The 13,056-nt window shown below is 53.0% G+C and overlaps 1 protein-coding gene across 15 annotated transcripts in view; it reads right to left on the minus strand.

Annotated features, from left to right (window-relative positions):
* The window catches only part of MACF1 (microtubule actin crosslinking factor 1), a 155,106-nt gene that overhangs the window by 9,999 nt on the left and 132,051 nt on the right, over positions 1-13,056 (minus strand). For 14 of the 15 annotated variants that reach the window (XM_064731792.1, XM_064731793.1, XM_064731784.1 and 11 more), the window contains 23 exons: positions 12,710-12,941; positions 11,714-11,940; positions 10,362-10,484; positions 10,172-10,273; positions 9,178-9,279; positions 8,903-9,076; positions 8,648-8,803; positions 8,304-8,501; positions 7,849-7,977; positions 7,351-7,524; positions 6,114-6,269; positions 5,787-5,993; positions 5,555-5,674; positions 5,252-5,421; positions 4,986-5,145; positions 4,264-4,458; positions 3,190-3,318; positions 2,962-3,105; positions 2,671-2,859; positions 2,242-2,359; positions 1,637-1,800; positions 412-574; positions 175-329 (listed from right to left, as the gene is read on the minus strand). In XM_064731792.1, the coding sequence (XP_064587862.1) occupies positions 175-329; positions 412-574; positions 1,637-1,800; positions 2,242-2,359; positions 2,671-2,859; positions 2,962-3,105; positions 3,190-3,318; positions 4,264-4,458; positions 4,986-5,145; positions 5,252-5,421; positions 5,555-5,674; positions 5,787-5,993; positions 6,114-6,269; positions 7,351-7,524; positions 7,849-7,977; positions 8,304-8,501; positions 8,648-8,803; positions 8,903-9,076; positions 9,178-9,279; positions 10,172-10,273; positions 10,362-10,484; positions 11,714-11,940; positions 12,710-12,941 (3,687 nt within the window). Of the gene's footprint in view, positions 1-174; positions 330-411; positions 575-1,636; positions 1,801-2,241; positions 2,360-2,670; positions 2,860-2,961; positions 3,106-3,189; positions 3,319-4,263; positions 4,459-4,985; positions 5,146-5,251; positions 5,422-5,554; positions 5,675-5,786; positions 5,994-6,113; positions 6,270-7,350; positions 7,525-7,848; positions 7,978-8,303; positions 8,502-8,647; positions 8,804-8,902; positions 9,077-9,177; positions 9,280-9,389; positions 9,528-10,171; positions 10,274-10,361; positions 10,485-11,713; positions 11,941-12,709; positions 12,942-13,056 lie in introns of those variants that run through there. The other variant, XM_064731788.1, reaches the window with a different exon arrangement.

The following is a 13,056-nucleotide window of genomic DNA, read 5'->3' on the forward strand; positions in this document are numbered from 1 at the left end:
ATCACTGCTCTGATAAAACAGCCCCAAGCAGCCTTTCCTTCTACAACACGCCCAGTTCCAACCAATTAATTTGGCTCAGCACCACCAAAATCTTCTTTTAATCGAATTTTTCTCTTCCCCACAGCCTGAACCACCCCCAGCCCTGCTGAGCACCCCCTTTTTTTGCTGCCTCACCTCATCCTCGATCTTGTCAGCGTCAGTGGTGGGTCTGTAGGCGTCCTTGTTGGGATGGAGGGCAGCCACAAACTCGTAGTAGTCGATGTAGCCGTCACCGTCGCGGTCAAAGATATCGGCCACCGCCGTCATCTCCAGCTTGGTGGTGGGGAATTCTGCAAGGAAACAAGGAAAAGATGAGCTCCTCAATCAGACAGAGGCATGCAGGAGCAGCAGGGTTGGTTCCCAGGGACTCACTGGAAGCCAGGATGCCGTCGATGAATTCCTGCCGCGTGATTTTCCCGTCCTGGTCCTTGTCGATGCGCCGGAAGAAATCCATCACCCGCGACTTCTTGTGGTTCATCCAGCGCATGTACTTCTTCCTCCACACGTCAAAATCGAAGTTTGCAAACTCCTTCAACTGGAAGGAAAACCCAGGGAGAGTCAGTGGTGGAAACCCCAAAGGAGCAGCGCTCTCAGATCCACCCCAAAACGCCCTTTGGTGAGCTCACAGCGCCACCGCTCCCTTCCCGCCCCTCCTGGGAAGGTTTATCTGGATTTTTTTCCAGACAATTCCCAGCGAGGGCTTTGCCCAAAGCGAATCCCCAGCACAGGACACACAGCGGGAGCCAACAGCCAGCAGGTGGATTTGGTGCATCCCAGGGGGCTGGGGATGCAGCGCTGCCCACGCTGCTGTGGGGACACACAGGCAGGGAGGGTCAGCTACAGGCACACACAGACACACACACACACACACACAGCCCTTCCTCACCCCAGGCACTTGCCAGGGAGGAATTCCCACTGCCAGCATCAATCTGGGCACAATCTTCCCCTCTCCCTTTCCCTCTGAGCAGCCAAGAAGGGATTTCTTGCTCATCTTAAGCCCCAGCCTGACACCCTCCAATTTAAACACTCTTATCTCCCCACCCCAAAAGAACACCCATGATCCCACTAGCTCAAGCAGCTCACACCAAGGTAACACAACAATTTTAACAATTTAAAAATTTTTTTTGGTTTTTTTTTTCCTCTCTCTAAACATTCTTGGGGTGAAAAGCAACAAAGAAAAAACATGGATACGAAGGAACTGAACTGACCTACAGCAAAAGCAACAGAAAACAAAAAAAACCACTCACTTCTGGGCATAGCTGCTTTGTTAAGCATAAATAAAAACAAAAATGGCATTAGATGGTTGGATAAAATAGAGACAGTAATTGTTAAGCTAATTATTAGGAGGAAAGCAGGGCCTGGCTGTCATTAACTCTACAGTTACCAAATACAGGGGCATAAAGCTGGTTAATGTGCAGTTAATTACTTCATCACCAAAGGGTTTTTTAGCCTTAATATTTTAGGAATATTTGACTTCTGAAAAGGCAGCAGAACTGCCTGTAAGAGCTGGGGCAGCACTGATTTAAAATGCTTCTTGCACCTCTCTGGGGATGAACTCCCAGCTCCCACCCTGCCCGGAGCAGCCAGGGGCTGTTACCTCCTCCAGCCTGTCCAGGGCATCGTTGAGCTTCCTCTGCCTCTCCAGGGCCAGCAGCCAGACCTGCTGCCAGCGTGCTGAGAGCTGGTTTATCCTGGGATTCTTCGTTTCTGACTGGGAGATGATGGGCATGCTGGGGGGAGCAGCCTGCCCCAAGCATTTCCCTGGGAAAAAAAAACGGGAGAGGAGTTGTTTGAGGTGCTGTTCGTGGAGGCTGAAGAGCAGCAGTGAAATGTGCTTTGGTTTTTTTGGAATGGAAAACCTCCCACAGCCTTGCTGGCTGCTGTCCCCAGGTAGGAGGACAGGGTGACAGACAGCTCTACACCCACACCCCCAGCACTCAGGAACCCACACTGGACTCTGGCTTCAAGAAACCACAATAAAAGACCCCAAAACTTCATCCCAGAGAGGGCAGCAGTGCTGGAGCACCCCCAGGAACAGCACACCCAGATTTGGGAAATGTCACCTGGATTCTCCCCTCCTGACGAGGCTCAGCGCCTTCCTGGTGGCTGTTAGCGCAGGATGCCTCGTTAATTGATAATCAGAGCTAATTATCTTCCTAGGAATTTCATTTCCTGCCATCCTAGCACCCAGAGCAGACTCACTGTTGCCGCGGGATTTGTCGATGAAGGGCCCGTGGGGAGGCTCAGTCGCTTTTCTTTTGTAGGTTTTTGTCACCCGGTCCACGTCTGGCTGCTTCCGTGTCATCTCCTCCATAAAGGACTGTCAAAACACAGAAAGGATGAAAAAAAAAACCCCTTTGTAATTTCAGCCTTTTTTTGCTTTCCAGCCCTCACTGGGACATGCCAGGCCTGTAGAGGGAGGTGAGCATCATGCAGCAGCGATTGGGGATTGTGGCTGAGCTGCTGCTTGGGTTTGCCACGGCTGGAGATCATCCCTGGGCTGGATTTGCTCCAGTTGGGTCCCACACTGCTTTAACAGGGAATTCCAGGAGAAGGCAGTGCCTCCTCCACCCAGGGAGCCAGGAAAGCCTCCCTCCCCTGCCCCTGTCCCAAGCTCAGCTCAGGGCTCACCTGGTGCTCGGAGATGAGCGCCTTGACCTGATCAATATTCTGGGGGATGGGGTCCTGGTCCCGCTGGATCAGGGTGGTCTCAGCCCACTGGATCCAAGCCAGGAGCTCCTCCAGAAGCTCTGCATTGGCCACCAGCTCGGAAAGTGCTGACTCCAGCCTCTGCTGGTGCTGCTTGGCCCATGTGAGAACCTGTTGGAAACACGGGGCGACCACTCAGCGTGGGAAACCTGGAGCAGGACCCACCACTCTGTGGAAACACCACCAGCCTGGAACTAGCCCTGCAGGACTCACCTCCTCAAACCTGGCCCGGATGATGGTGATCCAGTGCTTGATGGTGGTGATGCAGTCGGGGTGGCAGGCGCCCAGGATGACCTCGCCCATCCCCACCGCCGCGTTCACGTCCACCCTCTTCTCCTCCACTTTCTTCATGAACTCCTGCAAGCCACAAAGGAAATATTTACTGATATTCCCCCTCCCCTCTAAACTTGCCCTGGGTGGTGTTTTGGAGCTCCCCATTACCTTGTGGGCATCAATGAGGGCTTGCAGGGCCTCGGCGTCGTCGGGCAGCGCTCCCCGAAAGCGCAGGGACTGCTCTGCCTCCGAGAGCCACTCCAGCAGCATGTGCACGGCTGTCCTGAACTCCTCAGCCTGCAGCAACAACAGCACAGGCCTTGCTCAGCCCCCTGGCAGCTGGAGGGCTGAAAAGGGCTTTAAAATACTCAAAAAGGGGGAAAAATCCTTGTTTGGGGCTGCCGGGTACTCTGGCGCCTCCCTCCCCTCAGCATCAGCTGCTCTGAAAAGGGAAATGTTTTTTTAAAAACAGCACAAGTGCTGTATCCTGAGCAATTTGGCACCTGGGTAGTTTATTCTGTAAATTGCCTACTTGAAGTAAAAGCTGCTTAAGAGCCTTTGACCTTTTTGGTTGTTTTTTTTTTTTTTTCTTTTTTTTTTTAGCTCCAATCGAGTCTCTCTGGACACCGGCAAACACCGGCCTGGCCTGTCTGGTCACTGCTGTGCACATCAGCGAGATCTCTCCATCTTCCCTTTTTCAAACCAGCTTTTATCTGCTCATTTTTTGGGAAAAACAACCAGAAACAGCCTGATACCACCCCACTGCTTCACAGGAACCACTGCAGGGCTTCACAGGCATCACTGTGTCCTGCCTGGAGAGGGCAAATCCTCTTCCCCTGGAGGCCTGTCTGGTCACTGCTGTGCACATCAGTGAGATCCTTCCATCCTCCCTTTTCAAACCAGCTTTTATCTGCTCATTTTTTGGGAAAAACAACCAGAAACAGCCTGATACCACCCCACTGCTTCACAGGAACCACTGCAGGGCTTCACAGGAACCACTGTGTCCTCTTCCACTGGAGGCCTGTCTGGTCACTGCTGTGCACATCAGTGAGATCCTTCCACCTTCCCGCTTTCAAACCAGCCTTTATCTGCTCATTTTTTGGGAAAAACAACCAGAAACAGCCTGGTACCACCCCACTGCTTCACAGGAACCACTGTGTCCTACCTGGAGAAGGCAAAACCTCTTCCCCCGGAGCCCAGCGAAGCACCCCAAGAGTTTCCAGCCACGGTTTTTCTCCTCACCTGCTTGAGGGCCTGCTCCAGGCGGGTCTGTTTGGACACAGACAGCTTGCACACCGTGTCCCAGCGGTTGCTGAGCTCCTGCAGCTGCACCTTCACCCAGGTGGTGTCGTCGCGGCTGTTGTCGATGAGCTCCCGGCCCGAGCGCTTCAGCACCTGCACCGTCCCCGTGCGCTTCCCCAGCTCCTTCTGGAACACCTGCACGGACACAGCAGAAGCTGAGCAAGGCCAGGAAGCTCCTCTGTTATCACCTTTTCAGTAATGTGGAAGTTCTCTCCGTTTTTTTGCTGTTTTTCCCCTTTTTATCCGCTGCAGGAAAGCAGGACAAGCAGCAAAGCACCAACTGTGTGTCTGCTCTCTGGCTTTTGGTGAGGATGAATCAATTCTCATTATTTTTCAGTTTTTGTTGCAGACATTCTTATAATCACTGCCTAAATTAAAGCCAGAGCTCTCAGGAGTCATCCATTTCCAACATCCACTTTGGGCATCTTTTGGGGCATCTTTTTGCCCCACTCAGGACTTGGAGAAGAGCTGGGGAAAGGTGCTCTCACCACGTGAGCATCCATTTTCAATTTTTGTTGCAGACATTTCTGTAATCACTGCCTAAATTAAAGCCAGAGCTTTGGGGAGTCATCCACTTCCAACATCCAAGTCTGTTTTATTTTGGGCATCTTTTGGGGCATCTTTTTGCCCCACTCAGGACTCAGGGGGAAAGCTGCTCTCACCTTGTGAGCATCCATCAGGTTCATGACCAGATCCAGGTCCCCGTGGACAGGCTGGTCCTCAGCTAACTGGGGCTCCACCTTGTAGAGCCAATCCACCAGAGCCTGCAGAGCATCCATGAACTGCCCAGAGAACAGAAGGGCCTCCTCCAGCTTGTGCTGCCTGGAAAACAAACACCCCAGTGAACACCCATGACCAAACTCACCTCATTTTGTCACACCCCAGTGACACCACACCCTCCCTGGTGCAGCCTTGGGGCTGGGCTCACCTTTCCACGGATTTCCCACACACTGTGTCCCATTTATCCCTGACTTCTCCCAGCAAATTGTCCAGTTTTTGAGTGTCATCTGGAAGCAAGGCTTTTTCTTTGAGGGCTCTGCCTGTCCTGATGGTGGTGTCATACACAGGCTGCTTCCCACCCAGGGTCTTCTGGAACTCCTGGGAAACGGAGAGAAAACAAAACTGCTCCAGAAAGCCTGGAAATGCTGTGAGGATTCCCAGATTTCCATGGGAATGGGAGGCATGGACAGAAGAAAAGCATTCCACCCCATCCAGAACCAGCCTGGCTCACCTTGTGTTTGGAGAGCTGCAGCTTGATTTTGTCAGGGTCATTGGAGATCTCCAGCTCTGAGTCCAGGTGATTCTCTGCATCCTCCAGCCAATCGATCAGCTTCTTCCAGGCTTCGTGGAACTGCAAGGCAATGCAAGCAAGCCTGAAACTTCCCACTGGTGGTGTCCCCAGTCCCTTGGTGGTGCTGCTGGCCCTTCCTTGGGGTCTGGCACACCTTTCCCATGCCCCTCACCTGCTTGGCTCTCTTCCTGGCATCATCAAGAGCCCGTCCCCTCTCCACCGAGCGCTGCACCACCTTCTCCCAGCGGGACTGGACGCTGACCAGCAGGTTCTTGATCAGCACCACGTCCTGCTTCTGGCTGAGGAACTTCAGCTGGTTGCCAGTCTGGTCCAGCTCGATGATGCGGTCGCGGTGCGCGTTCACCTCGTTGGCGAACACCTGCCAACAGCACAGGGTGTCCCACGGGTCAGAGGGGATGGGTGTGACCCCCAGGAGCCACGGGAGGGGTGAGGAGCCTCCCTGGCTCCCTCTACCCCGGGGATGGAGCCCTTGGGGTACCTTGTGCTCGTCGATCTGGGCCAGCACCGCGGCCAGGATGAGGCTGGGCGGTGGTGCAATGTTCAGGCTCTGCTCAGCCAGCGTCAGCCAGTTGATGAAATCCTGCAGGGAGTTCTGGAAGTCCGTGGCCAGGGCCAATGCCTCCTCCAGCTTCGCCTGTGGCAGCAGGGAAGGGAGAGAAAAAGAGAGGAAAAAACACAACACAGAGGGGTGAGAGCTGTGATCTGCACACAGAGGCAGCCTTTGTGTCCCTGCAGCAGGAACCTCATCACCCCCCCAGCCCAGAAACACCACGGCTGTGCCAAGGGGAGGGGGCTGCACTGAAAGGCAAGGCTTTCTCTGCAAACAAGAGCGGTGCCTGAAAGAGGAGCCCTTCCTCAGCACACGAGCAGCTGCGTCACCCTCGGCTTCCTGGGGAAGGGATCTCCGTGGGGACAGGGCTGGCTGCATGGGGATGGGGTTCTGATGGCAGCAGCTGCAGATTTATTCTGGGCCCTTGTTTTATCTCATCCCCGGCCAAAAGCTGAGGATGGAGTCAGCTCGGAGGAGGGTTTGGCTGCACCAACAAAGGCTGCCTTTGAGAGCTGCAGGAGGCTTCTTCCCACCTCCCTGAATTAACCCAAAACGCCATTTCACCCTCATTTTCTGTGTGATTTAACCAATTCTACAAAAAAAAAAAACCCACGCCAACAGCCTGACACTCAGCACCACCTGAGAAACAGAATCAACCTTTACAACCAAGGAAAATGGATAAAAAAAGCCCAAATCCTAAATCCCAACTTTGTGTGGGAAAACAGGGAGCAGCTGCTGCCAGACCGTCGCAGACATCTTTTATGAGAAATCCTTTCCTTAGGATTTTTCCTCCTGAGAAGCTGAGAGGCCTCAGGAACAAAATGTAAACATTGATTATCTGCTGCTGTGGAATGCAACAGGTGCATCTGGGATTGGTCTCATGTGGTTGTTTCTAATTAATGGCCAATCACAGCCCAGCTGGCTCGGACAGAGAGTCTGAGACAGAGCCTTTGTTATCATTCTTTCCTATTCTATTCTTAGATAGGATTTCATCAGAACTATTCTTTTAGTATAGTTTTAATATAATATATATCATAAAACAACAAATCAAGCCTTCTGAAACATGGAGTCAGATCCTCATCTCTTCCCTCATCCTCAGACCCCGTGAACACCGTCACAGTCAGACCATGGGGCAAGGCTGGATGCATTTTCCCCTCAATTTTACCTTTCTCTCCTCCATCTTGGTGCTGACCAGAGTCCATTTCTGCTCCAGCAGGGCCACGCTCTGCTCTGTCTTGGAGCTGGAGCCGGAATCATCACGGTTGAGCAGCATCAGCCTCCCCTTGGCCAGCAGCTGGCTGTAGACATCCTCCTTGGCTTTGAGCTGGCTGTAGAGCTCCTGCAAAGAGCCACCAGCCAAGGGTTAGGCAGGGAAAAGCCCAGGGAGGGAACATGTGGTGCTGCAAGGCTGCAGGTGATGGGAACATGAGGCTGGGGAGTGACAGCAGAGCGACGCTTTGAGCAGAGGGAAGGTGGTTAAAGCATCCTGATGGCTGTTCCAGGCATCAAATGCAAAATGATCTCTAAGAGGAGACCAGAGCAGCCTGTTCTCCCCATCACACACAGAAAGGAGAAGTTTTGATGGTGATGTTTGACAGGAACTTGCTGAATTAAAAGCATTTTAAAGGAAAAAAAATAACAAAGATCTCTCCTGAGAAATTACCATGTGGGCATTGAGCTGTTCCCGGGCAGTTTCTGGCAGACCTCCCGTGGGTTTTGAGGCCGACAATTGGCTCTCCATCCTCGTTAGCCACAGGAGGAAGTCTTCAATCTCACCATGGAAACCCTGAGCCTGTTGGGGAGCAGAGAATCGGCCCCGGATCAGATGACATCAGCCACCATTGATCAAGTGCCAGGGGCAAAGCAACGCTGGCTTTGCTTTGAAAGCAGATAAAGGGGCAGAGCTGGACGTGCCAGCGTGCTCAGGAGGGTGAGACTGGTGTGTCCACAACCCACAGGTGTGCCTGGTCCCCAGTGCACTTCAGGGCAGGCACTGAACCACAGCAGGTACAGAAAAACTTCCGTTAAAAATCCAAGTGTCGCCCCAACCTTTACCCTTAAAACAAAGGAAAAGTGGCACCCACAGCACAGGGGTGATTCCCACTGCCTCCTGCTGACCTGCTGGAGGGTGGACTGCAGCTGCTGCTCCCTCTCCTCTGTTTTCTGCAGCACAGATTCCCAGCAGGAATTCAGCTTCTCCAGGCGGTTCCGCAGGCTGCTGGCATCGTCCCCTGCACTCGACTCCAGCAGCTCATTCCCTGCTTTGTTCACTGTCTCCACGGTTGCTTGGTGGGCCAGCACATCATTCTTCAGCACCTGCACGATGTGGGTAAAGGTTGGAAACCTCTCCTGAACACCCTGCTTGCTCCCAGGGAAATCAAAACAGCTCAAATCCTTCATGAGAAATTCAGTGCTGCCATGGGAATGGGCTAAAAATGTATCTGGGGTGGGGAAACACTCACGTGGTGCTTTGCAAGTTCCACCTCGATGACTTTAGGGTCCCCATTGATGGGTTTCTGGGCATCCAGCAGCTCCTCGGTGTGGGTGAGCCAGGCCATCAGCTCTGCCAGGGCGTGCTGGAACTGGCCCAGGGCCAGCAGGGCGGCTTCCAGCTTGTGCTGGGCAAGGACAGGGATGGAAAAGGGGAGTTTTAAAGGGCTGGCTGGGGAGCACCCCAGCCTGTTTCATCCTGTGACAGCCCCAGGTGCTCACTCTACCTGTCTGTGAGCAATTTTCTCGCCCAAGTTCTCCCAGAGGTGTTTGAGCTCTGTCAGTGGCTCCTTGATGATGTCTCTGTCTGTCTCATCCGTAGCCTTTTTTAGCATCAGTTCACCTTGGTGATTAAGCTTTTCCATCTCAATCTGCTGCTGGTAAACCTCCATTTTAAACTCCTGCCAAGACAAGCAGGACAAAAACCAGAGGCAGAGTGAATCACTGGAGCTCTGTGAGGCAAAGCAGCGCCACAGGAACCTCTCCCTCCCCTGCCAGGTACCTTCATCTCGTTCATCTGCTCCTTGACCGTGCTCAGGTCGGTGCCCACGGGGGACATGTTGCACAGTTTGATCACAGCGTTGTCCAGCCAGTCAAACATGGCCTGGAAGGAGCAAGGACAATGTGAGGGAATGGCAAAGTGGTCAGGGGATGAGGATGGTTGGGGATGAAGATGGTCAGGGGATGAAGATGGTCCCTCCACCACCCCATGGACATGAAACTGCTCTGTCAGGGCAGCTCTGTCCAGCTCCCTCTCCTGCCTTCCCTCATCCTGCTGCTCTGAGCAGGAATCAAGCACAGTTTGATGTTGCACAGTTTGATCACAGCGTTGTCCAGCCAGTCAAACATGGCCTGGAAGGAGCAAGGACAACGGGAGGGAATGGCAAAGTGGTCAGGGGATGAAGATGGTTGGGGATGAAGATGGTTGGGGATGAAGATGGTCAGGGGATGAAGATGGTTGGGGATGAAGATGGTCAGGGGATGAAGATGGTCTGGGGATGACGATGGTCAGGGGATGAAGATGGTTGGGGATGAAGATGGTTGGGGATGAAGATGGTCAGGGGATGAAGATGGTTGGGGATGACAATGGTTGGGGATGACAATGGTTGGGGATGAAGATGGTCAGGGGATGAAGATGGTTGGGGATGACGATGGTCAGGGGATGAAGATGGTCAGGGGATGAAGATGGTTGGGGATGAAGATGGTCAGGGGATGAAGATGGTCCCTCCACCACCCCACAGCCATGAAACTCCGTCAGGGCAGCTCTGTCCAGCTCCCTCTTCCTTCCCTCATCCAATCAAGCTTTGGGAAAACCAATGTAATAATCAAACATCTCCTCCTCAGAGCTGCTGGTTGAGCTCAGGCTCCCTCAGAGCCCTCACCCAGGAGATGTTTGCTGCTTTAAGAAATGCAAATCCCAGCACTGCTCCATGGAGAGGGCTCACAGTGCTGCTCCCAGGGCCCACCCACTCCACACCAGCAGCCCTGCCCCTCACCTGGAGTGTGTCCTGGTACTGCACAGCTGACTGCATGGCTTCCTCCAGCTTCTCCAGCCTCTCCTTCCACGTCTTGTTCAGGTTTTCCCACGCGTTGTTCATCTGAGCGACACAGAACTCGTCAGGCTCCACAAGCAGAGCTCCCACTTGCTCCCAACCTGGTTTGATCTGGAGGGGAAGCTCTCCCTACCTCGTCAATGCTCTTCTTCACTTCTGGCTTCTCAGTCTCACCGCAGGCAAAGATGAGATCAGTCCCCAGGAGGCGGATGAACTCCAGCTCCTCGTGCAACCCGTCTGTCTCCTCCTTGATGGTCTGCAGAGGCACAGCCACACAAGGAAAACCTTTGAGATCAAACCTTCTTCCAACACTGCTCCACGAGCAGGAGGGTCCTGCCTGCTCCAGTGCCCTGCACCTTGGCCAAGAGCCCAATCCAAACCCCGAGAGCAGGTGACACAGAGTGTTGAGATGGTCACACAGAACAATTCTGGAAATAATAAATTCTGAAATTTATACCATTTCAGAAGACTTTTCTCTTTGTTTCAAGATTCCCAAACCTTGATTGTAACAGCGTGCTGTCTTTTATAGCTTCCCACAAAGTTTGTGCTTTACTCATTGGTCACAACAGATCAACACAGGGTTCATTGGTACAAAGCAGTCTCCACCACTGTTTTCAGCTAACACCCAACTGCAGGTTTTCATTTATCTTTTTCTTCTCAGTTTCCATGTCAACAACCTTGGTAGAATTCCTTTCGGGGGTAAATGTGAACTTTATCAGCTTCTCTTTCTGCTAACTCTTGCTGGCTCACAGAGCAGCTGTCAGCCCTTCCACAACAGAGAGCAGGTGGCCACTTTTGTCACCACCACCACCACCCTGCTCTGCTCCCACCTCTGGGACTAAAATAACAACATCTGTATTTAGCTGTGAGCCTCAGCTGTCCTGGCTGGAGATGTTGTTTACAGGAGATGGGTGTTTGCAGAAGCGTTTTGTCAATACAGGAGTGAGGGTTTTGAGGTTCAAAAGGCACAAACCAGAGTTAGAATGGTTATGAAAATGGAGCAGCAAGGCTAAACTTAGCAAAGAATAAAGAAACAGCCCTGCTGCTCAAGGCCTGAGTCAACTCAAACCCACCTGAAGTGGATTTTGCCACTTGAAGCAACCAGCAGCAGACAAATCCAAGCACTTATCTCTGCTCTGACCAAAATCTAAATATACTCTTCCCATTCCAGCCAGCCTCTGGCTTGGGCTGGGAGCAGAGCCCTGCAAGCCTCCACATCACTCCAAGCAAGTGGGCACAGAGCTCTGGGCACACAGAGCTCCGTGTGCTTCCCAAAACAGCAGCAGATAATGTGATTTAAGGTGAAGGATATGCGAAATCCACTTCTGGCTTTTTCCTCACAGCTCCAAACCGCAATGGAAATAACTCCTCATAATCTGACTGACTGCCTACAAAACCGATTCACCCCTGGCCACAGCCATGATCTAAGACCTTCCCAATTTAGCAGACAAGCTCCAGACTGAGGAGCAGCCCCATGGGCCTCACCTCTGCTGCTTCCACCTGCTGCTTGATGATGGAGGGGTCAATGCCTGGGCTCTCCAGGTCGTGGACAATGTCCTGGGTGTCCTTGATGGTCGTCAGGAGCGCTGCCATGTCGTACCAGAACTTCTCTGCAAGCTCCAGGACATCGAGGAACTTCATCTCGCGCTCCTCGGTCCGAGCTTTGATGTCTTCCCAGAAGAAAACCATCTGATCCAGCTTGTCCTGGATGACTGGGGAAGGAAATGGAAGCGTTCAGTGAAGAAGGAAACCTTTGGGCAATGCAAGAGCATTTTCAAAACACTCAGAAACAGCCAACAGAATATCCAGAAGGGAATAAAGATGGCCGGGGCTATCAGAGCATTAACTCAGAGGGACGTGAGAAACTCCAGCTTGCAGAAAAGCCTTTATTTATGTGCAAGCTCGGGGCAAATTTGCCCACACACTCTCCCTCCAACAAACCTCTGTTCTGGCCACCTCTAGCATGAAGTCCCTGCTCACTCAGTGCATGAGCTGCCTGTTGATCTGCCAAGGAAGGTGCCAATTAGTGCCAATCGTGCTGACGGGCTTTTTGTGCTGGGGGATGTCCCTCCCCTCCATTAGATGCTGAAGGGACATCAACAAATTCTGTCCCAGGGGCCACCAACAAGAGGCCAGCTGGGCTGAGAAGCCACAAATGCTTCTTTTCTCTTCTGATTGATGCCAGCCTGTCTGCTCCAGATGGAGGCAGGCCCATCCATCCATCCATCCATCCATCCATCATCCATCCATCCATCCATCCATCCGACTCATCCTAGGTCCTAAAGCCAGGAGAACCTCCCAGGACTCAACCTTGGTCCTAAGTCTAGGAGAACCTCCTTTCAAATCCACCCAGAAGATTCATCCTTCCTCCTAAAGCCAGAAGAACCTCCCAAACACACTCCTGGGACATCAAAGCCTCGCCAGCAGCGATGGAGCCACGCTTTGGGGAGAAATTGGACACTTAAATCCACCCAGAGCTACCTTTGGCTGCCAGGTCCTTGTCTGCTCCCTGGGAGCGGGCGATGAGCTCTTCCCCACGGCGTTTGAGGGCCTCAAAGGAGGGCTGCAGCTTCTCCAGCTCCACGGTGGAGTTCTTGTTCTCGCTGATGCACTCGCGGATCTTGTCGACCTCGGCGGGGATCAGGGGCGGCAGCCGCAGGCGGGACGAGAGGCTCTCCAGGCTCTCCAGCATGGGCTCGATCTTGTCGTGGAACTGGGGGGGAGCGAGGCCATTAGGGCAGGAGGGAGGGGACAAAGTGACGCTGCAGAGCCACCAGCACGAGCGACAGCCCCAAGTGCCGCGCCGCCTCGGAGAGGGGACGGACAAA

Source organism: Zonotrichia leucophrys, chromosome 23 (assembly GCF_028769735.1).
Source record: "Zonotrichia leucophrys gambelii isolate GWCS_2022_RI chromosome 23, RI_Zleu_2.0, whole genome shotgun sequence".
In the NCBI taxonomy this organism is placed as follows: Eukaryota; Metazoa; Chordata; class Aves; order Passeriformes; family Passerellidae; genus Zonotrichia; species Zonotrichia leucophrys.